We start from the raw sequence: 22,606 nt of genomic DNA, 5'->3' as shown, positions 1-22,606 counted from the left end.
ACTACGCAATAATCAAAAGATTTCAGACCTACCATTTATCAGCTCAAACATCAAAAGACATGAATGCTTTAAAAGCATCGACATCAGCTCTTCTCTGACAGCATGGTGGGAGTTTCTAAAAATAACAGAGTCTTCATAAATCCCATGCAAACGTACACCTATCTGGAATAACCCTGACATATTACAAAACAATAATATGATTAATTTTCCAGATTGGAGTTATAAAGGAATTAAATATTAGAAGGAACAGACTTTATTCCGTTTGACAGACTAGTTATACAATTTGGGATCAACAAGAAAAGATTTAGAATATCAACAAATTAAATCCATAGTAAAAAAGAAATTTAACATCGGTCAAGTTGAATTACAAACACCACCAAGTGCGGTACATTTTCTTACTCTTAAATCCCCCAAATTATTGTCTAAAATATACAGAACACTTTCTAAAATAGATGAATCAATATCCCTTCCTATTGCAAAGTGGGAAGCAGGACACGACACGACACGTAATCCTGAAAAAAAAGTTGAAATAAAAAGATCGATAAATTAATTGTAATCAGTCAGCCTAGACCAAAACTTCTGGTCTCAGATTTGCTTAAAAACCTTTAAATTGATTAGAAATCCCAGTCTGCAATTAAAAACAGGTAATTTTTAAATTATATATATAACCCCTTTGTAAACCCTGTTCACTGAAGTCTATTTACCAACATAGATAAAGATATCACACATAAAAAAAACACACAGAAACATTGGAAATCAGTTTTTGGCAGGCAAACACTTTTTGGCACAACACCCCGGCAATAATTCAGTCACTGAAATTATTCATGAAATTAGCTAAGTAATTCCTAAATGCGTGTAGATTAAAGAAAATTGTTTGATTGTCTCTGATGAGCCTAAGGTGCAAAACATGCCGGCGATGATGATAAAGTCTTTCTAGCTCCTTCTGCTTCTAGCTGCATACCCAGCCTTCGAAGGATCCTACCTACATGACGTAGGTAGGATCCTTCGGAGCCTGAATTTGGACACAAAACCAGACATGAGACAAGGGACTGTCAAAGTAAAATGAACACAAGCACAGAGAACACCTAAACACTGGAAGAAAAATAACAAAAAAACACAAAACTCTAATAAATTAATAAACATAAACATGGAGTTACCAGACTCCGGACGCTTTCATTTTGCTGACCATCAGATTTTGTTGCAATGCAAAATTGTGCAATTATTTAAAAAGTTATAACTCTAAATGATGTAAGTGCCAGTGTCCTCTACAGCGGTCTCACAGCCCAGCATAAAAGCTTCCTGTTGTGAGTCAGAACATTGTCAGGAATAGGGAAGGGCGTAAAATTCTCAGTAAACAGTATCAAACTTTCTCAATTTATATCTGTTACTTCCTTATTGGGTTTAGAATTTGTAGTTTCAGGTTTCAAACAACAGTGCAGATAACCATAAGCTGTGACTTGTACTCCAACAATCTCTGTATCAGTGATGCTTGTAAGTTTAATAAAGTTAGCAAATACTTGCTCAGTAAAACGGTTTTGAACATTTAACAGTCTGATAAAGAAAAGACTTTGAGCTAGTTGTATGTTCTATGTAGACCCAGTGCACGTTTCCTCGAATCTCTGCATCAGAGGTGGCGAGGCTGAAGTTAACATGTCCCATTGAGCTCCAATAGCGGTAATCTCTCTGGTTTTCTGTTGTAATAAACACTATTGTGTATACATGTCAAGACTATTAAGATGGCTGATAATTCACTCAAAAAAGATAAAAACAGTTCTAATGAGTACTAAAATAAAACCTGGATGCCTGGATGTTAAACTTAATTGTTACACCTGGTAGAGCAGCCACACTGATCATTTTATCACAGATGAAAGGATTTAGACAGTTTTTAACTCTCAGTGTTTCCACAGTGATCGCTTGACTTATGGACCTGCAGTGGAGTTTGGGCCCAGACACGACTAATGACGTCAGACTTAAAGACCGGATTAGAACAGGTTCTATAGACACACAGACAACCAAACTCACGTTCACACCAATGGGCAATTTAGATTCACCAATTAACCTAACCCCACTAACTGCTTGTCTTTGGACTATGAGAGAAAGGATGGAACTCGGGACCTTCATACTGTGAGGAAACTGTGCCACCGTCCATATACAACAATGTTTTAAATATTTACATTCAGAAAATAAAGCAAATTTAATCAATTTTCACAGTCATAACATACATATTTGGTTAAACATGATTCTCCTGTGTTGTTTCAAATATGCTTTTAGCCATTTACTGCCACCTCAGCTCAAATTTTCATAACATACTAGGAAACACATGGGCCATGCAAATGAGCCCAAAATATTTAAATTACATACTGATTAAATCTCCAGTGTTCTCTTCTGCTGCATTCTCTACCAGTATATTGGTGTCAGCTTGCTCAGGCTGTGACACCCTACTGCTGAAGAAGAGCGGGTTATCAAAGGTGTTAGGGGCAGGTAACTGATGACCAAATTTCTTGAAGAAGAAGACAGCAGTGACTGCCACCACTGCAATTCCAGTAATGACTAACACAACTGCTGTGGTTATATAGACACGCTGATGATGAGGTAATCCAGTTTCTGTACAGAGTGAAAAAGTAGATGGTAATCAGCTAAAAAACATTTGTAATAATTTGAAATAAGATATGTAAAATAAATAGTTAAAAGAGGTGTTTCTTACTCGATGATGGTGATGGCTTTGGTAGCAATACTACAAAAGGAAAAGAAAGAACAATCAAATAAGACACTTTATCACAAAGTAGCTCTACTTCATTTAAAAATAAAAGTAAATTGCTGTGGAGTAAACAGGTATTTGCATTCGTAGCACGGTAACAAGAGTTATTCCTTTTGGATTCATATGACTGTGTCATGTCTGTTGTGAACATCTTACAAGAGATTCATATCATTACAGAAAAGAAAAAGAGAAAACACTGTTAAAGATTATTTTACCTTTTTGTGTCTTGCAGATGTAAGGTCTTTTAACCCACATGTCAATATCCATCCATGTCCCATCTGATGTACTAATCTCTCCTCCGCGGGGTAATCTGCTGCCATTAACAGGTTGACCTTCAGCCCAGTTAGTGTAACTAATGACTGTTCTATCCAACCAGAGCCATTCCTCTGCAGGAAAATAGACAAAAACATCATTTAAAAAAAAATATTGATTTTGAACTGAAACTTTGGTTAAAAACAAATTATAAAAAAATATGTTACTATTGTTATTATTATTATTTACCATAAAAATAAATAATGACTCACCTTTGTATTGTTTTTTAAACAGGCCAATCCAGAAAGATGTGTAACTATCATGAAAAGTTCTCAGGTTACTTTCTAGAAATTTTTGCTCAGAGGAATCTTCAATGCTGGCAAGCATCCCACCTTAACAAAACAAATCAGTTGTTAATGAAAACTACAGCAATTTATTGCATACAAATATCTTTCAGATAAGTCACCTACCATGTGCTACACAGCTGGTAGATGCTTCTTGCCAGCGCTTTTGCTCTGTGATAAAAATATAACAATAACCCCTGAATGGTAACCAGATATAGTTCTTGTTTTCTATTGTTGCCTCTGGGTCTAGAGGACAAACTCCTGGAAAAAGAGTTGACTCTGTTGGCAGCACATCTGTGAATGAGACAATGAGATCAATGAATTACATCTTTTAAAACTTTGAAATGTATTGTTTTGACAACAAACGTGTGTGTGTGTGGGGGGGGGAGAATTTTTTTTTTTACGGATATCAGTACTTGTGATCTGTAATTTACGCTTCTCAACAATGATTCAAGTTTAAATGAAACAGACATGCCAGTCATTACAGGGTTGTAGGGTATCTATAAGCCAGTGTTTGGTCGTACCTGTAGACTTCATGCAAACACTCATTAGTGTCTCGTTACAGTGAGCGGTTTTCCATTTTCCATCCACATCCATGTATACACAACTTCTGTCCTTGCTTGGTTCATTTTTACCCCATCGACTGAATCTTAAATGCCATCCATCAACATATCTGAAAGAACCATTGATCTGAAAGCAAAGATTAATGAGACAGCAGTTACCAATCAAGAAAACTAGCAGAACCATAGGAACCCTCTCATCTGTAATCCAGTTTTGAGATCACTTCCCACGCGCCTTAACGCCCTCTCACATCTTGGGTCATTTGATCTGAGTAACTCAAATGATAGGGTGGTGCAAGATCTAACAGTGGGTTCACCCGAAACCTTGGCTGATTGTGACCCACACCTGTTTTCACGCCTTGGCTCATGTGATTAGGCAGAGAATCAATAGTGGTCCACGACCTTCTTAGGAACCCTCCCAATAGGGCTTAAAAATCTGTGACTCTCCACCCGTTGCTCTTAGAACGAAAGAAGCTTCTCTGATGAGAGAATAAAAGTCATCAAGTAACTTAAAGAAGTCCAGACGCTTTTCTTTCCAGGCTTCTTAGAACACGGTGACCTGATGACTAAGACACTTTCACATACATGCAGTTACCGATATTATTCGGCTTTTAGGAATATTTCCCTTAGTAAGCATAGCTGCACAGAGGATATAACAGTTGAACGGAGTTGACTCAAACTAACATGATAATCTATGCTGCTTAAAAAACAGGTAGTCCAGCTCCTCCAGGATGGCAAATCAAAATGTACCATTGCCAGAAGGTTTGCTGTGTCTCCCAGCAGAGTCTCAAGAGCATAGAAGAGATTCCAGGAGACAGTTACTCTGAAAGAGGTGGACAGGTCTGTAGAAGGTCCTTAACTCATCAGCAGGATCAGTATCTGCTCCTTTAGCTAAGACAGCCCGAGCTGGGTAAAATGATGGAGTTTTAAGTAACGGTTTAAGAGTTTACATAAGAGGTGCTGCTCCTCAACATGCCTTCCTCACACAGAGCATCTCCCTGCTGGATTAGGGAGGCTGCACTGATCATGCCCTGGGTAAGGTAGGCACTTTAGTAAAACAGTGAAACTTTCCACAATGCTTATTTAATGACTGCTGCATTTAAAAGTGTTTATTTTTAATGCAGCATAATGTGCATCTGCTTCTTTATATCACATTTATTGGCATCTTTGTAGTCAAGTTAGCAAGTGCTTTATAACAGTCAGTTATGTCAGCCATGATTGAGAGTACAGAATGTAAATACACAGCAACTTCAAATGTGTTTACGTGGTGCTGGCGGACGTATTATGAAAAGCAATAGCTACATTTAACTGAAATGGATGGATGATTAATCTCAGTTCACAAACAACCGAATGATTGGATAAATAACTAGGCCAGTATTTTTATCCATCAATGAAGATTTCATTTTCATAATTACAGATTATTTTGTTAGATAAAATCTTTGTTGAAATAATTTTTTGTGCCCATAAGTAGATTTTTGATTGAATTTGCAGTCAGAAGTTTCAAAGTGGTTGACCCTATTATTGAGTTATGAACTTTTTATATGTCTTCAAAAGTTTACCTGCGCTTTGTGTAATCCAAACCAAAGAGGAGCCTTGAGATTCAGTGCCATGAGCTCAACATAAGCTTGCGTCCACTCATTCCTCAGGCTAGCTAGGAGGGCATCGTCATTTTTACAGTACTCTGCAGCTTTATCCCAATTCATTTGTTGAGGAACAACCTTAATGGAGTCATTGAGTATTTTGATGTAGTTAGTAGAAATTGTTGGTTCTGGAGAATCTGGTTGAGATGTGTCTGTTTAGGATGAGAATAGAAACTATTTTATTTTTTTTTACATAATAAAACCCTCTGAATCATTCTTAAAAAGTTAGCTATATCCAGTGATGAATCATATCCTTGATCATAGATATTATTGTTATTATATATTATATAGAGATAGAGATATTAATTATAGGAATGAAAAGTCAAAGCAAATTCTTTGTTGTTTTAGAAAAGCTAGAGAGTGTCTGATGGAGCTGCAGCTCAAGTTGGGTGGCAACAGGCCTGAGGGTAGAAATGGACTCACCAAGATTTCGATGACAGATAAATCCATTGGTGTCATTGCATGACTTTTCAATCCATTTCCCAATACCAAGCAAAGGCTTGGTATTGATCACAAAACAGTTTTTCTGTGGAAACAGAGTTGAGTCAACAGAGAATAATGATATGTGATGATACAGGGAATTGTGTCAGGGAACACAGGGCATTCTTGGATCTTTAAAATCTACTTACCTTTTGTTCATAATACCAATACCAACGCTGTAATGTAAACACAAAGATTTTAATTATTTGTAAATAAAAAAATATACAGTTATAGATTTATCAGTTTGTCTGACTCTCCACAATAGGTAATATAGACTGTATCTACATGGTGCAAGTTCACTGCTCAAAAAATTAATGGAACACTTTTTAACCAAAGTATAGCATCGAGTCAGCTAAAGTTCTGGGATAGCAGAGCAGGTTGTTAATCAGTGTCAGCAACTTTGGGGTTAATGAAATTATCAACAGGTGCACTAGAGGGGCAAAAGTGAGCCAGCATCCAAAACAGGAATGGTTTTACAGGTGGAGGACACTGACATTTTTCCCCTTCTCCTCTTTTCCGAGTGTTTCTTCACTAGTTTGGCCTTCGGCTAGAGTTAGTGTCACTGCTGGTAGCATGAGGCCATACCCTACAGATGTTGCACAGGTAATCCAACTCCTCCAGGATGGCACATCAATATGTACCATTGCCAGAAGGTTTGCTGTGTCTCCCAGCACAGTCTCAAGAGAATAGAAGAGATTCCAGGAGACCGGAAGTTACTCTGGAAGAGCTGGACAGGCCTGTAGAAGGTCCTTAACTCATCAGCAGGACCAGTATCTGCTCCTTTGTTGAAGGAGGAACAGGATGAGCACTGTCAGAGCCCAGCAAGTCATCTCCAGCAGGGCAATGGTGTAAATGTCTCTGACTAAACAATCAGAAGCAGAATTCGTAAGAGTAGTCTGAGATCACTACATCATGTAGGGTGGCCTGTGCTCACTGTCCAACTTCATTGAATTTGATTGGTATTTGCCATAGAATACCATAATGTTAAATCGTTCAGCATGACTGGTTTGGTTGTGGCCCAGTGATAGTCTGGAGAGGCATATCCATGGCAGGATGCAAAGACTTTTACAGGTTTGGCAATGGCACCAGTGTTGCCAACTTGGCGACTTTGGAGATATATTTAGCGAGTTTTCAGATCCTCTTTTCTAAAAAGCGACTAGTGACAGAAGTCTGGCGACTTTTGCTGGTGTTTTTAGGAAGACTTATGACCACTTTGTGACGTGAAAGCACGTATCGCTCTTACTCTCAACAAGCAGTGGGTGCTGCCATGGGCACCTCGCCCGTGCCAAAGTGCTCACAGGCAGCAGATCATCCTCATACAGCAGTGTCCCCCAGCTGGTGTCAGAGCAGATGTTAACCCCTATGCGTCCAAACTGCAATGAATCACGCATGAGCGAAGCCACTGCTCCAGCCCTGACTGTAACGCAGTCAGTTCTTCTTTTACTTTTACTTTTTGTGGATCACAAGGTTTAAAACTACTTAAAAACACACACACACACACACACAAAATAACTCCACCAGAGTGCGTATTTCAGGTCACTTTTGCCAGTTCCAAGCCCAGATAAAGCAGGTGGGCTGGAATTGTGACCAAAAAAAGCAATAATTGCTAAAAGAATTTAATTTGTAGTTCTAAATATATTCTAAATGCATTTAGGGTGTTTTTTACTCACTTAATGTTCTGATGTCCCAAATCTGGTGGGAGACACCCGAAACACTATCAGTTGTGTCATTAGAAACATGCCCCAATGTCATCAAGTATGTATACAAACATGCGGGGGCCATACAAGCTACTGAGTCATCTCTGTGCTTGTCCTCCTAGATCTTAGTGTGATACTGGTTGATACTTGGCCATAATAGCTTATTAAGTGATTAGAGCATGCTGTAGCAATTAAATGTACTGCATTGCAGTGGTTTGAATCAAATCTATCTGATAGACTCCAGTTTGTTCATGTAAATTGAGTCCTCCTTACACACTTAAGGTTAATTATGGTGTTCCACAGGGTTCCATGCTAGAACTGATTCTGTTACATTTCTCACTTAGGCAAGTGTAATCTATCCATGAAGCCAGATCACACACCAATTAGTTAAACTATCTTGCTGTATGCCTTAAAGACACAAAGATCTGGATGATCCCTAATTTTCTGCTTCTAAATTTTGATAAAACTGAGATTATTGTGTTCTGCCCTAAAAATATTAGAAATATGGTATCTAACCACATGCTTACTCTGGATAGCATTACCTTGGCCTCCAGAGACACTGTGATGAATCCTAAGAGTTGTTTTGACCAGGATATTAAACAGATATGTAAGACTGCTTTCTTGTATTTGCGCAATATCTCTAAAAGTATAAATATTCTGTCTCAGAATGACGCTGAAAAACTAGTTCATGTATTTAATACTCCTAGGCTTAACTACTGTAGTTTTTTTATTGTCAGGATGTCCTAAAAACTCCCTGAAAAACATTCAGTTGGTCCAAAATGCTGAAGCATGAATACTGACAGGGACTACAAAGAGAAAGCATATTTCTTTTATACTTGCTTCTCTTCACTGGCTCCCTTCTAAATCCAGATTTGAATTTAAAATCTTTCTCATCACATACAAGGTCTTAAATAATGAGCCCCCATCTTAGGTTAATGACCTATAGTACTGTATCACCACATTTGAATTCAGCCACTTCTAGGTTGACCATTTTCATTTTTGTCAAGCCAGGTGGCATCTGTTCGTTCCTGACACATTACCCAGTCTATATAGCTACAGATTTTCAGCATGATTTTTTTTACTCACTGAGAACAGATTATTATTTTACCACTTACATCATTACCCAAATTGATGTATGACTTTGGTTGTCCATCAGTCCAGTAAGTTCTCCACTGTGACTGAAATAAACCAATCCACAAGTCTGTAGTAGGTGCATCAGCCATTTGAGACAGTAGAAACACTGAAAATGTAGACAAAGATTTATGGTTAAGATATTTTCTTGCAAATAAAAGTGCACCGTGGTATCAGCTCTAACTTGTGGGTATGCCAAAACTGCACAACAAAAGAAATTCAGTGGTAACTTTAGGTATTGGGAATAGATGAATCTTTGAAGGATGGCAAAATATAGCTTGTTTAAAACAGAGTTGTTGGCTTTGTGAGCTGTTGCTGTAGTATCATAAATGGATTGCAAAAGTGGAGAAGGTAACAAAATTGAAATACTTATTTGAGTGAAAAGAAAATGAAACAAACCTTCCACATCTCTTGAAGTAATAGACACCAAGTTTCCACCCTTTTGTTTGCATTTTTCCCTTGCATCATGCCATGTTAAATTCTGATTGTCAATGATGCTGTAACACTAAAATTGAAAGATGAAAAAGATCAATATAGTGTTCCAAGCACTAAGAACATATTGCTTCAACAGTAAATAATAGAAAGATTAAAAGACATGAAAAGACATCTGACCTTAGAGTTAAATTTTTTCCAGGGGTGTGGACATCCACCTTTTGGGGGCACTGTAGGCACTGCGGCGGTGGTGTTTGCAGGTGTTGAGCTGCTGCGCTTACAAATGGACGCATACTCAAGCCCACAGCTGGAGTCATGCCAGAATCCTGCAGGCCAGGTCAGCATATTAAATTAATAACATTATCAACTTGAATGAAACATTTAAAAAATCTTCAATCAATTTTGATATCACACACTCATTTTATCTTTTGTAGCATGTCGTCTTGAGTAGTTTCTTTTTCTACATACTTTTTACTTTTACTCCCTACATTCTTAAACAAATATCTGTATTCTACTTCTTACATTTTCAAAACAGACTTGTTACTATTGCTTTAACGCATTAGGGTCAAGTTATTATTTCGTCCCTGCGAGCCTCAAAACATCAAACCGATTTGAAGCAGAAGTCAATCCTGTTCATGTGTTTATCACCAGAGGATGACTCAGAAAAAGAGATGACGTGTGCCAAAGTCAGGGGATAAAGGCGGGATGGTGTTTTTCTTTTTTTTTTGTCATAACACCGCAAAAACTGCAGGTGTCCGTATGTTGCGGTTTAGGTACTTTAGCATCTAGCTAGTGCTACAAAAGAGGAATGAGCATAATGGGAGTGACTTTGTTTTTAAGTGGCAGGTAATTTCAAATTTCAAATGTTTCTATCAGCTCAGCAAACATCAGCAAACACACAAACTGTTTGTGTGCAGTTTTTTACACAGTGTGTTGCAAGCTAAAGGTCCAGCTGCTGTGATGGATTTAAAGTAAAACAGTGTGTGACTATGACTACATTTCACTTTTTTTTTTACTTTTACTTGAGTACGAAGTTGAATGGTTACTTCAACTCAACTTATATTTTCTAATAGTAGTATTTCTACTTCTGCTTCAGTAAAGGATGTCTGTACTTGTTGTTGTTGTTTGATATGTGTGTATGGGCTGTAAAGGATACGTATTACTGTGATAAAACTAGGGTGCCATTAAAACTGAAGGGGTAGTTGTGACAGGATGGCCTGAGTGCTATCTCTGGGTGATACCACTTGTTCTGTGTATGTATTTCAGTGAAACTGAATCATATTTCGGTACACTCACCATTGTGAGACGTCATCAAAGCACAGTTCTCATCAAAGTTCTTGAAGTCAGGTTGATTTTCCTGCCAACTTTGAAACAACAACTGAGAACCATCCATCCACCTTAATGTAACACAGAAAATAAATTTGTTTAAATATATCTGTAAAAGATTTGTGACAATAATACCAAGACAGTGGCATACTGGGTTCATTAAAGATACTCTTATCCTTCTTCTTTTTGGTCACACTTTTGTTGTTTTTAGCTGTAATAACTGAATAAAGTTGGTGGGAAAGATTACAAACAGGAAACTCCAAAATTTTACAAATACGGACAAAGCTCCGCAAATAGAAATGCAAATAGATCTGCATGTGCAGTTAGAGCTTAAAGTATTTGGACAATAAGACGCATTTAATTTCCCCCTTTGTATATCAGAACAGTAGATTATAAATTAAACACTCAAGATATGACTGACTGAAATTAAAACTGGTATACTTATCTGACATGCTGCCTTGCACTAAGTACTACCATTTTTAACTTGCTGTTGCATAAATTTAAGTTAATTGTAAATTGCATTTACATTTTTGTCACTAAATTCATACTCACTGAAATGTTCCATCAAGATCTACAGATAGGCCAATCCAAGAACTCAGATAATCTGTTAAAATCTGCACAAAAACATGGACACATAGAAAAAACTGTCGGTGTTTTGGATGTTTTAGTTTTTGCAATTCTAACTTAAATACCCGTTGCCTTGGTAAATCTTTTACAAATGCCATTGCTCACCTGTTTCCATAAAAATATCCTTTCTGCTTCACTGTTGATAGATACCAGGTCACCATGCCTCTGTCTGCAGAACATACGAGCGTCCTCCATGGCCATCGACTTTTTGTTAAAGTAATACTGAGCCCCATTCCACTCTAGCCACCCATCAGAGGTCGTGTTATATTCTGAGAATAGATAAGAAATGCGCAATCTATTTCAGTAAATGTGCAAATAATATGACCCTCTTTTTCAAAGATTTCAAAGAAAATGTTATAAAAACATGTTTGGAAACTACTGTAAATGTGTTAGATAAGCAAGTCTTAAAAAAACAACTTTTTTCATGACAAGCTCATGTTTTTCCAGTTGTTGACAGTGAGGCTTTAAAATTATGAACAACAACTGCATGTTTTCCATCTTTTCCTCAAACTACACAATCCTTCCTTTCTTCACTGTGAGTTTTATGCTCATACTGTATGAATGAGATCTGGTTGTGGCAGATGGCCCCGCCTCCCTGAGCCTGGTGCTGCCGGAGGTTTCTTCCTGTTAAAAGGGAGTTTTCCTTCCCACTGTCACCAAAGTGCTTGCTCATGGGGCCTCATATGATTGCTGGGTTTTTCTCTGTATGTATTATTGTAGGGTCAACCTTACAATATAAAGCACCGTGAGGCAACTGTTGTTGTGATTTGGTGCTGTATAAATAAAATTGAATTGATAAACAAATAAACAGTTCAACTATGAAAAAACAGTTCAATCTAATTCAACTGATCTTGCAACCATCAGATACAGAGAAAAATAAAGGATGGTCAGCCATTAAATCCTTTCAATGGGCTTCACACACTCATAGAACAGATTTTCTATTTACTATTACTATGCTCACAGGTTTTTATTTTGTTTTGTTTTTTGAAACCATTATTCCATTATCTTTTGAGATTTCAGAAGAGCAAGTCTAGGTTCTGTGTCCTATTTTGGATTTGTTGTTGGATTATGAATGGTAAATGGCCTGTATTTGTATAGCGCTTTACATAAAAAACACATTTCATATGAGTTCATAAACATTCATACATTCATGTATTCATTGTACATGTGTCCTAGCAGACACAGCTATGGTATCAATTTCAAAATTCTACATAAGTGTTTTCTCAAGTTATCGCATTCACAAACACGACACCCATCCATCCCATCTGCCTGCCCAGTGGGGGTCACAGCAGTACCCCATCAGCCTTTAACAGCTTAGTGGTAAAAACAAAACAAAACACAATAATATTATTCAGCCTATTATTATTATACTTATTATATTATAGTAGTTTCAAATATTTGCCACGCAGAAAATCAGCATCCTTGAGACATCAGTTTCCCTGTCAGCATAGTATGAATAATGGTCTCAGCCTGGTAATCCCAATAGAAAGTCAACAGTCATGTAAAGATGCTGTCTGGCAGTGTGGTCAAATTCCTCAACGCACTGGTGCACCTACCAGGGGTGACAGGGTCTGGAGCCGGCTTTGGGGTGACTCCTGTGAAGGAATAAAAACAGAGTAGTGTTGAGTTACTAGTGACCACCTCGAGCTTGACATTGTGAGAATACATACAATAATCTTCTGGTCCAAAAAAAAAAAAAAAAATGCTACAAAAGAATTGTATAACTGTGACCATGCTGTACCTGCGTGGATCTGACAAATCCAGTTATTGTACTTCTCACAGTGCACATCATTCCAAAACAAAGTTTCCCCCCAATAATTGTGTTTCATTTCAGCACATGATTCAGCGTTATTTTCATTGTTTGGCTCTCCATCCCTCCACACTTGAAAGTTTACCTATATAAAAAAATAAGATAATTATGAATAGTAGTAGTAGTATTTGTAGCAGTAGTAATAGCAGCTGTAACATCAGTAATATTAATAATAGTTATCATCATTTTGGCTACATAAACCAGAGAGTTAAAAACTGTAAACTCACCGGGGATCCATCGCTCCATACATAACCTGTGTCTGGGTCAGGAGCACTAAGTCCAATCCAGTATTGATTATGCCTGTAATGGACAAATGTATGTTCTAAATGTTTATACTTGTGTAATTTTTTTTTCTTTTACAAAGACCTTTTATTTAGTTATTAATGTATAAATATTTTGTAAAAACATGTTTCCTTTTTTCTATCAGTGATTATGCTTATACACAACTCATTGCTTGAGAATGATAAGAATCTATGACTGCCACTAATGTGTGACTTAGACTGGAGGTGTACTTTACAAAAGATTTTTATCTTATGTAGCTCTGATTGTAGACCAGATAACACCATACCACGAAAATTGCATTTGTAGTAAATCAGCACCGCTGTGAATGCTGACTAGGTCTCCTCCAATGGCTCTGCAGTAATCTCTAGCCTCGTACCAGGTCTTTCTCTTTTCTGAAGCCTCTGAAAAGATCTTAAAGAAAATATAAGAAACTGAATTGTGATCTAAAGCTTTGGTAATATTTGTACATTTAGAACTACATGCTAAACATGGGCAGTCATCTCTGTTTTTATGTCATCCTTGTTATGAATAAGATCAATAGAATAATCATATCCTTCTACAACAGAAAGGATTATGAGATGGGAAGTGACAGAAACCCTTGTGCAGAAATGATCAGAAATTACTAACAAAAAGGAAAGTATGAAATTGATGGGACACACACTCAAAACAAAATTAACATGTTTTTCCTCTGCTTATTTCACTGAAGTTTTTTGGTTGGTTTTTTTTTTTTTGGCCAGTTTTGAAGTTAGCTCTGCAATCCAAACTGTGATATTGCAGCTAAGATAAGAGGAATACCATCTATATTTACATTCTGGGATGTTATCACAAATAGAAGCCTCTTGTCACGTATCAATGCATACTTTCTTTTGCATAAATGATGCAAATGACAAGTGTAGTTTGGTTGGAATGAAATCTTTCCTACATAAAACTGATCACAAGGTTGTGAGGCTTTTCTTTATTTGTTTGGTTTTTTGGGGCTTATAGCAGCACAACGCATTCTAGTTTCAATAATTTTTCTGAGTAAAATAACATCGGACATGTCTTTACCTGTTTATTCTTTTAACAAAACCAGTTAATATTGGTCCTCTGCTACTGCCTTGAATCAGGAGGAGCTCAGGGTAACTTACTTGTTTATAGTGCTACTATACTGATGCTCTTGATAACTCTACTGTTTGTAAAGGGCTTGTGAAAAATAGAGACTGCAGAATACTTAAGTCATGTACCACTGTGGCAGCCACAGTACCTTATAACAGACGCCTCTGGATTGCATCTTAATCCATCCATCTGTGCAGTTAGGCGTGGCAGTGGTTGGTGGAGCAGGGGTTAAAGCTGCCCCCTCTGCCAGGTGTTTGCAGATGTATTTTTCCTTATTGGTACAAGGCAACACATCCCAAAGGCCAGCAAAATGCCCAGTTGCCATAGCAACACAACCCTGCACGTGACCTTGTGTTATAAAAGAAATTGTTAGCTGTCATTTGTAAAGACATCTCCCAACTATAGTTTACATAGCGATTCACATTTGCATTACCTGGCATATGAGTGTTCCAGTGAGTATATCTTGCATAGGCATTGTTGGTCCACATAAAATATTCTCTGTTTTTCAGGTTTGAGAGACCTATCCAGAAGTGTTTCTCTGGCCTCAGCCCCACCAAGCTTACAAGGAAAGCATTATCCACCCTGGAAATATTTACACAAGTCACATTAGAGGCTGCCTGATGCAAAATTACATATACTTTTTTATAATGAAAACTATTTTACCCAGTTGAAACATCAGCTAAGTAAGAGTTTGAGCTCTTGCAGTCATCGTTGGCTTCATGAAACATCTTTGTCTCAGCCCCTACAAAGTAGCAGTAGGATCCATGTCTTTTCCAACCCTGCATTGCAGAGAAACAACAGTTGGAAAACTATTCAAGCCTGTCGTTAAATGTTGTCTTTCTGTCTTTTTGTGATAGCAAGGAGTAAAACACCAGAATGCAGAATCACACTGCATCAGTGTGACTACTTGTTTACTCTACAGGAATGATTTTTTTTCCTAAAAATGCAATGACTAAATAAGATGTTCTCTTAATCTTTTTACTATAAACAGCACCCAAATACAATGTTTCATTAGGCATCATACCTTATGTGTATGCTGCTTTCCTAGATATTTCATGGACCACAGGCACAAAATTAAATTTAGACATCGTGCCATTTGAAATATACAACAGCCTTTACAAAACAGAAACAGATAACAGAATGTGTGCATTCAGACCAACCAGATGCAGACATTCTTTGGAAAATATCTGAAAAGTTCACATACAGTTTTGCAGCCTGCGTTCAGCTCCACTTCATCTCCAGAGGTTTCAGAGTCACTTGTCTTCATGCAGATAAAGCCATGTTTCTCGTCACACACACGGTCAGCCCAGTTTCCATTCTGCAAGAATGGAAAGAACAAAATTCAAGTGGAAACTGAAATTAACAAGAGATAGACAGGCTACGGTGCATATCATAAAACAAAGACCTAATTTTCCTGGATATTAATGGACCTTCCTGGCATCCAGTGTTCTTTAACAGAACTGCATAGTTTTACAGAAAAAAGCTGGCGTGTCACAATCATCAATAATCACTCCCACACTGTGCACCTTACCTCCCCTCTGATCAGAACACAGTCTTCTTGTTCAGAGGTGACAGTTGGTTCCCGAGAGTCCCAGCTAGTGTAACTCACAGGAGAATGATCACTCCAGACAAACAGCCTCTCTCTGTTCCTATCATTTAGTCCAATCCAGAGTTCATCAGTGGATGCTGCAGACAGAAAATAACATTAATTGTTGTATAATCTTCTTGATAAATTCTGCTCATTTGGTACACTTTAGATATTACTTTTGCACTTAAGTTTTAGACTGCTGCTAATCGTCTGCCAGAATTGCTGGACTTGTAAACAAACTTCATCATATGTGAGATGTGCAGCGATACAGGGATCAGTCAACAGAAAGTGACTGAATGCTTATGAAGTGACAAAAATAAAAACCTAGTTTTATGTCCAAAATAGGAGGATTCCCAAAGTGACCGACTAATAAACGGTCATTATTCTAAAGAAGTAGTCTGCATGGTAGGTCTGAAGTGACTATTAGATGTGGTGAGAGCCCTGGATTTTTTGAAGGTGGTGGACTGCTGTACATTTCCAAGAATAGATTGCTCACAATTGTATTATGTGTGTAGCTATAAAATAAGATATTCATTAATATCTGTGTTTGAGTGTGTTTTTAACTTTTCAGTGTGATGTTCAAATTAGACATTTTATCAATTAAGGAGAGACAACTTCTAATGACTTAATTACAAGCTGAACACTTCCTGGAACTTTAACAGTTAACTTGATATGTATGTGGAATTTACATCTTTCAGTTAAGTGGATTGAAGTGAATTTAGGGCTCAAGTATAAAGGAGCATAAATTTGTTCAATATCCAATCACCTGACTTCTTGTTTTTATCTTTTGACTTTAGTTTTATGAGGTTAAATGTGTTCTCAGAAATGGACTATCTTTTTTTTTTTTTTTTTTTTTTCTTTTCGCCTGTCCCGTTTGGCTCTTTTGCCATCAGAATTATTGTCTAAAGGCGAAGAAAGATGCCCAACGGATTTTCTTTACCAAATTGACCATCCCAGCTTTGCCGTAATGGTCCATTTGATTCACCTTTTATTCTTTATTTTATTTTCACTTGCTGAATACGGGACAGACTTGACTGGGGGAAAGAAAAGGGAGAAAGAAAGAGGGAAAGAAAAACAGTTGAGAAGAGGGACGGGGGAGAAGGGCAAAAAACAAAAACCAACAGAATAAGCAGAAAAAAATAAAAAATAAAAAAAAATACATATATCGATCACCTGGATCACCTGTTGAGAAAGAAAAAAGAAAACAAGCAGAAGAAAACGAGAGTAATACAATAAACAACATCACAATGATATATGGGAATATGACAGTAAATACTAAATATTAAACATTATTGTGCAGCACGTAAGATCGACAGCACAGTGTGCATTGAGGTAGGAGCCAAAAAGGGTGTAGTTTGTGTGTGTGATCACCCGTGTGTACACCTGTGAGCATGGACGCGCTTGTTTTCTTAAAAGGTTCCCTCATGTAATGATCTGCTAGAGGGTGTGGGGGGCCACTGCCCCGTCCTCCAGGGCATGAAGCAGGTATGGAGGAGATCAAAACTCCAGACATCCAGAGGTCCTCAGAACACAAGAGACCAAGGAAGACCAACAGAGGGGCAGCCGTGCCACTGTCCCAGAAAGAGCCGAGGAGAGTCCCAGATGAGGGGTCACCCAGCAGCCACGGAGCAGAAGCCAGGGGGGGTTGCAGTGACGTGCCCATGAGCTCCGCCGGCAGCCAGCTGTGCCTGAGTGACCAAGCCCCAGGCCGAGAGGCCGGGGACACCCCACCTCCGAAGTGGCCCAAGCGAGCCCCAGGCTCCAGGCCCCGATAAGCAGCCGCCAAGGAGTGAGCCGGTGTGTACCCGGACGCCCACCCCCGGACACAAAGAACCACCAACGCACCGATGTCTGAGGGAGTCCGCCCCCAGCAGGGGAAGTGGTGGGGGGAGATAGGCCTCCAAACCTTGGAGGGCCTGAGCTGTCCTCAGAGAGGTGGCGTCTGATACCCAACCTGACATATGGACACAGACATACAGGCACACACAGATACAAACATCCATTCCCACCCTCATGCTCTCATATGCACTTACTCCACACTCAACCAACGTGGAGACAGACATAAAGAGACGCTGTACACACAATCACACTCCCCAAGCGTACTCTACGAACCGGGTCTAGGTACCCTTGCCCCTGGAGGGGGGAACCGCACCCAGACCCAGGTTGTGTTACCCTTTTCCCTGCGGTGGGGAGAAGCAGACCGCCCCGACTCCGCAGCAGCAGGGAGGCCCCACATTCCGGAAATGGACTATCTGATATAATCATGTTAAATCCAGAATTGAATTTAAAATCCTTCTCATTACGTACCAGGTCTTGAATAATCTGGCACCATCTTGTCTTAATGACCTTATCACCCCATTAGAGCACTTCGCTCCCAGCCTGCTGGCTTACTTGTGGCTCCTACAGTAAACTTAAACTTAGAAAGGGAAGCACATCATTCAGCTTCCAAGCCCTTTGACTATGGTTCAGAGAGGTAACTGTTGCTGTGATTTGCGGTATATAAATTACATAAAACTGAATTGTTGGTCTTTTTCTTAGATCAACGTGTTTGTCTAGGTTTGTCTAGGATCCACACTGTATATGACAAATAACATTGTTATGATTTCACAACTTTGCAACTTGGAAAAAACTTGCGTTCGGCATTAGTATGTGATCATTGTTCAGGTTTGGGGTGTAGGGTTAGGGTTTGGTGTGTGGTGTGATGGTGTTTCCACATCACAACATTATGACATCACTGCAATGTGATTGATAACTTGCAATGTTGAAACTGGACAAACATTACTTTTGTTGATCCAGGAGCATACCAACACAATCATATTAGATCGTGCCTCAAAAATATTTCAGTTACTCACCAGCAATTGCATAAAAATTGCATAAATATGAAAAGTGTTGGGTGAAGGTTATGTTAAAGCAGTGGTTCTTAACCTTGTTGGAGGTACCGAACCCCACCAGTTTCATATGCGCATTCACTGAACCCTTCTTTAGTGAAAAATAAAATATGATTTTTTTCAAATTCAAGACATAGATATGGGATATTGGTGCACAAAATGAGCCGTGCATGTCACGGTGGAGGCTCTGCCGAACCCCTGAGACCGACTCACCGAACCCCCAGGGTTCGATCGAACCCAGGTTAAGAACCACTGTGTTAAAGGAATGCAAATGGTGCTCAGAAGTTTTTATTGCCATACCATATCCAAGTTGAGAGATGATGAAGCTTTGGTCCTCCACATTACGAATGCTTACTAGGTCTCCTCCTTCTTTACGGCAAGCTTTCTGAGCATCAGACCATTTCTTTGTTTCATTACGATAAAGGTAAAAGCAGTGGCCATTGTAGGGGATCCAGGGTGCTGTACAAAATCCGCTCTCTGCACCTATGAAGCATAAGAAGAAAAAAAGAAGATCAAAGAAATAGAGTCAATCAAGTTGTTTAAAGAGAAGGGTAGAGAAGGGATTTTTTTTCTATACCTTCAGTAGGTGCAGGTAAAGGTCCTTTACTGTAGCAGATGTATCCCAGTTTCTTGTTGCATTTTAAACTTTGCCAAGAGTACTGAACAGCGCCATCAATAATTCCACACTTATATCCTGGATTAGAAACTGGATGTCCTACAGTACAGTGATGGTAAATGATACTTGTCACTTATGAGATGAGACTCGGCAACTTTCAATTCACAGGATTCTCAAGATATTTAGAAGCATGGTGTGTATTGTGTATTGTTGAAATTGCTGAACAATAAGAGGTTCTCTGATTATTGCTATATCTGCAGTGTGACTGGCACGCCAGCGTGGAAGAAATTTTATAAAAAATAGGGAAAAAAATATTGACTTGCTGACAGATAACATTTCTTATATCAATAAAAAAAGATGACAAACATGATCAAGATGACTTGCTGAAATATTTTAACAACAGTAATGTAAATTATCATCAGAATGGTAACACAAGCTCCTGAAACTTGAAAGAAAACTTACCTGAATCCCAATTCAGATATGCATAAGGATTCCCATTAGACCACTTCCACACATAATCTAAATCCTGGAAGATCAGTCCAACCCAGAGCTTGTAATCCTGTCCCCAAGTTGCCCCTAATAGTGCTGTCAGTAGAGTTTAACAGACAAAAGAGACAGAGAAAACAAAAAGTTACCAAGTGTAATACTCAAAACATAATCATCAGCTGGAGCAGTGTCTCTCAGCTTAAATGAATTGTTTTGTTTTCAATATATTCAATGTACTGTGGATATTTGTCTCCTTACCTGAAATATAAGCCTGCTCATGAGGATTGCTGATACTGAGCAGGGAGGCACTCTGCTGTTTGCAGCTGGCATCAGCCTGATCCCAGGTCAGCGCAGACTGTGCGTTGAGCTGATAAGATGCTCCTGTTGTGGGGTCTTTGTTCCAGGTTTCTTTGGCTGTAACACAAAAACAGTCAAAGTATTATAGTATTGCACTGAACTTGTATGTTAACATGGTGTTTCTCAACATTTCACACAAATGTAACGTTTGGGTGGTTCTGCTTACGCAGTAGATTATTACTCTGAAAACCTGTATTAGAATTTGTTGTGTACTTACAGTTAGTTGGGCAGTAACCCCAGAGACCATGATCATATTTTGTTTCAACCGCACACCATTTACGGTTCCCTGGAGAGTCAATTGCAGTGCACTCCGAATACCAATTGCTTTCGTAATAGAAAGGAAACATGCACGGCCTCCCAGCTCCATTTCCTTCAATAGTGTAAAGTTCTGAAGGACCAAAATAAGGAAAACATATAAGAAAAGAACAAAGAATAGCTTGAATAGTTTAAGCAAAATGATACTTTTATCATTTATCAACATCTTGTAATCATTTGACACACTATCTTTGCATTACAACTATTTTGGAACTAAATATGAATATCTACAAATTTATTATGCCACTAATATTATTTCCATAAAAGTAATCATGAATTACTTTACAATGTTTTTTTATTTATTTCACTTACCTGTATATGTTCTTGTGCAAGCACCGCTGGAAGTCCCAGAGATTGTAAGGTGGCTACTGGGTCCGACTTTATTTGAGAGCACGGCTGTGTTATCGGCAGTGAGGTCAATGTAAAGTTCTTGGCCTTTGAGAGCGATCACAGTTTCATTCTTGCATTCCCACTTTTGGAGCTCACTGGTTTCATCACAATCATACAGGTTTACTTCACTGCCCACAGTTTTTCCCTGAACACCGAGGCACTTATTCTTATTCTGAACCAAAAGTCGATCCCCAGATGTCCAGCGAATGTCATTGCAGTGGTTATTTAATTTTACCAAACAAAAACCAGTGGCCCTGTTAATTAGTTGAAATTGGGAATCTGTAGAGACAAAATATTGAAAAACAGTACTGTTGGAGATGTAAAAAAACAAAGAAAATCTTCATCCATTTATCATACTTGCATACTTCAACTGATTTTTATATTTATAATTGCAGAACGTTTACTTAAAGAACAGTTTTTATGATAAAATCACAAATAACTCATTGTAGAATTGTAAAAACAAAACAAAACATAAATACAGGAAACGATGGAGGACACAACAATCTTACATTTAGTACAGACAGGCAGGACGCATGATACTCTGTAAAAGCCTTAGCAAAAAATACAAGAAATAGTTGATTACCGTACCATCTGAAGCCAAACAGAGAAATGTTTGGATGAGAAGCACAAAGACTGTAGAAGTTATCCTCATTGTTAGTATTCCCATTCCTGTGTCTTATATTTTCATATAAGCTAATTGCACAGGAGCAAAACACAGGGTGTGAATGGTTGTCAACCATGACTCTTTATATCATCCTGTCTTGCCTCGTCATGATGAGTGATGTTTTACAAGAAAAAGAAGGGGAGGGTTACTGTGAATTTTGCCTAACTGACTTGTATACTGATTTTCTAGCTTATCCAAAGAAACAAAAATGTAGACATTTTCCCTGTAGTCAAGAGAAGTGGGAGGGAGAGAGATTTAACTAAAAAAATGTATGATTTAGTAAAAAGGCAAACAGAGTTTTAAGGGGGGGAGGGAATAAAATAAAGTATTCATATATAGCTGGATTAAAAGGGATAATATTTAGTGCCAGCGGAATGAGCCACTGCTCAGACTGTGAACCTTTGGTTTTGTATTTTTTGTTTTTTTCTCTGCTAATTTTTGCCATGCTAGAGTAAGGAATCAAGAAGATTTGGATTTCCACTCATAAGTGCATCTTATGATCCAGTTGTGCTTATCCTCAGATCTTGTTTTTCCCCATTCAGCTGACTCTTCAGGACCTTGATTTAGCGCTTTGATTTAATTCAGCATTGTGATTTACCAATTGTGTTAGAAGGATACAGGGATTCAAATTGTGATTTAAGCACAGCAAAACATGATCCACAGCTGCTATGATTGGTAACTCCAAGCATAGGGTAATAATTGCAAAAATTAAGCTTTCATTATTCTGACGGTCAGAATTTGTTAAAGTGGAAGATTATGAAAGTATATTTTTAAAAATATCACTCTAAATTATGTTTGTTTGTTTGTTTGTTTGTTTAATCTAGAATTTGTGTTCGTACTTAGTTTTTTCACTGAATTCGCCACAAGC

The 22,606-nt window shown here is 38.2% G+C and overlaps 1 protein-coding gene across 1 annotated transcript; it reads right to left on the bottom strand.

Annotated features, from left to right (window-relative positions):
* On the bottom strand, nt 1-22,410 carry LOC146497521 (macrophage mannose receptor 1-like). The gene is made up of 31 exons (XM_085141854.1): nt 21,663-22,410; nt 20,997-21,353; nt 20,587-20,757; nt 20,271-20,426; nt 19,989-20,111; nt 19,488-19,625; nt 19,211-19,393; nt 15,966-16,120; nt 15,639-15,752; nt 15,098-15,213; nt 14,868-15,016; nt 14,583-14,782; nt 13,626-13,750; nt 13,285-13,357; nt 12,989-13,142; nt 12,804-12,842; nt 11,353-11,516; nt 11,173-11,234; nt 10,591-10,691; nt 9,475-9,620; nt 9,262-9,367; nt 8,847-8,971; nt 6,184-6,210; nt 5,978-6,080; nt 5,474-5,706; nt 3,879-4,044; nt 3,481-3,648; nt 3,283-3,402; nt 2,974-3,144; nt 2,705-2,734; nt 1-2,604 (listed from the first exon to the last, which is right to left on the bottom strand). Exons 1-31 carry the CDS (start codon nt 21,739-21,741, stop codon nt 2,354-2,356), a joined length of 4,305 nt encoding a protein of 1,434 aa, XP_084997980.1. The 5' UTR covers nt 21,742-22,410; the 3' UTR covers nt 1-2,353.
* Between the last annotated feature and the right edge of the window lie 196 nt (nt 22,411-22,606).

The sequence above is a fragment of the Neolamprologus multifasciatus genome, chromosome 18 (assembly GCF_963576455.1).
Source record: "Neolamprologus multifasciatus chromosome 18, fNeoMul1.2, whole genome shotgun sequence".
Lineage (NCBI taxonomy): Eukaryota > Metazoa > Chordata > Actinopteri > Cichliformes > Cichlidae > Neolamprologus > Neolamprologus multifasciatus.
This window is presented reverse-complemented; position numbering and strand designations above follow the sequence as displayed.

Excerpts from the sequence above, each read along its gene's own strand:
- LOC146497521 (XM_085141854.1), bottom strand. The coding sequence starts at position 21,741 with ATGGGAATACTAACAATGAGGATAACTTCTACAGTCTTTGTGCTTCTC. Across the intron at positions 21,354-21,662 it reads TCTCTGTTTGGCTTCAGATG|ATTCCCAATTTCAACTAATT; the intron begins GTACGGTAATCA and ends TTGTCTCTACAG. Across the intron at positions 3,145-3,282 it reads GTTTAAAAAACAATACAAAG|AGGAATGGCTCTGGTTGGAT; the intron begins GTGAGTCATTAT and ends ATTTTCCTGCAG.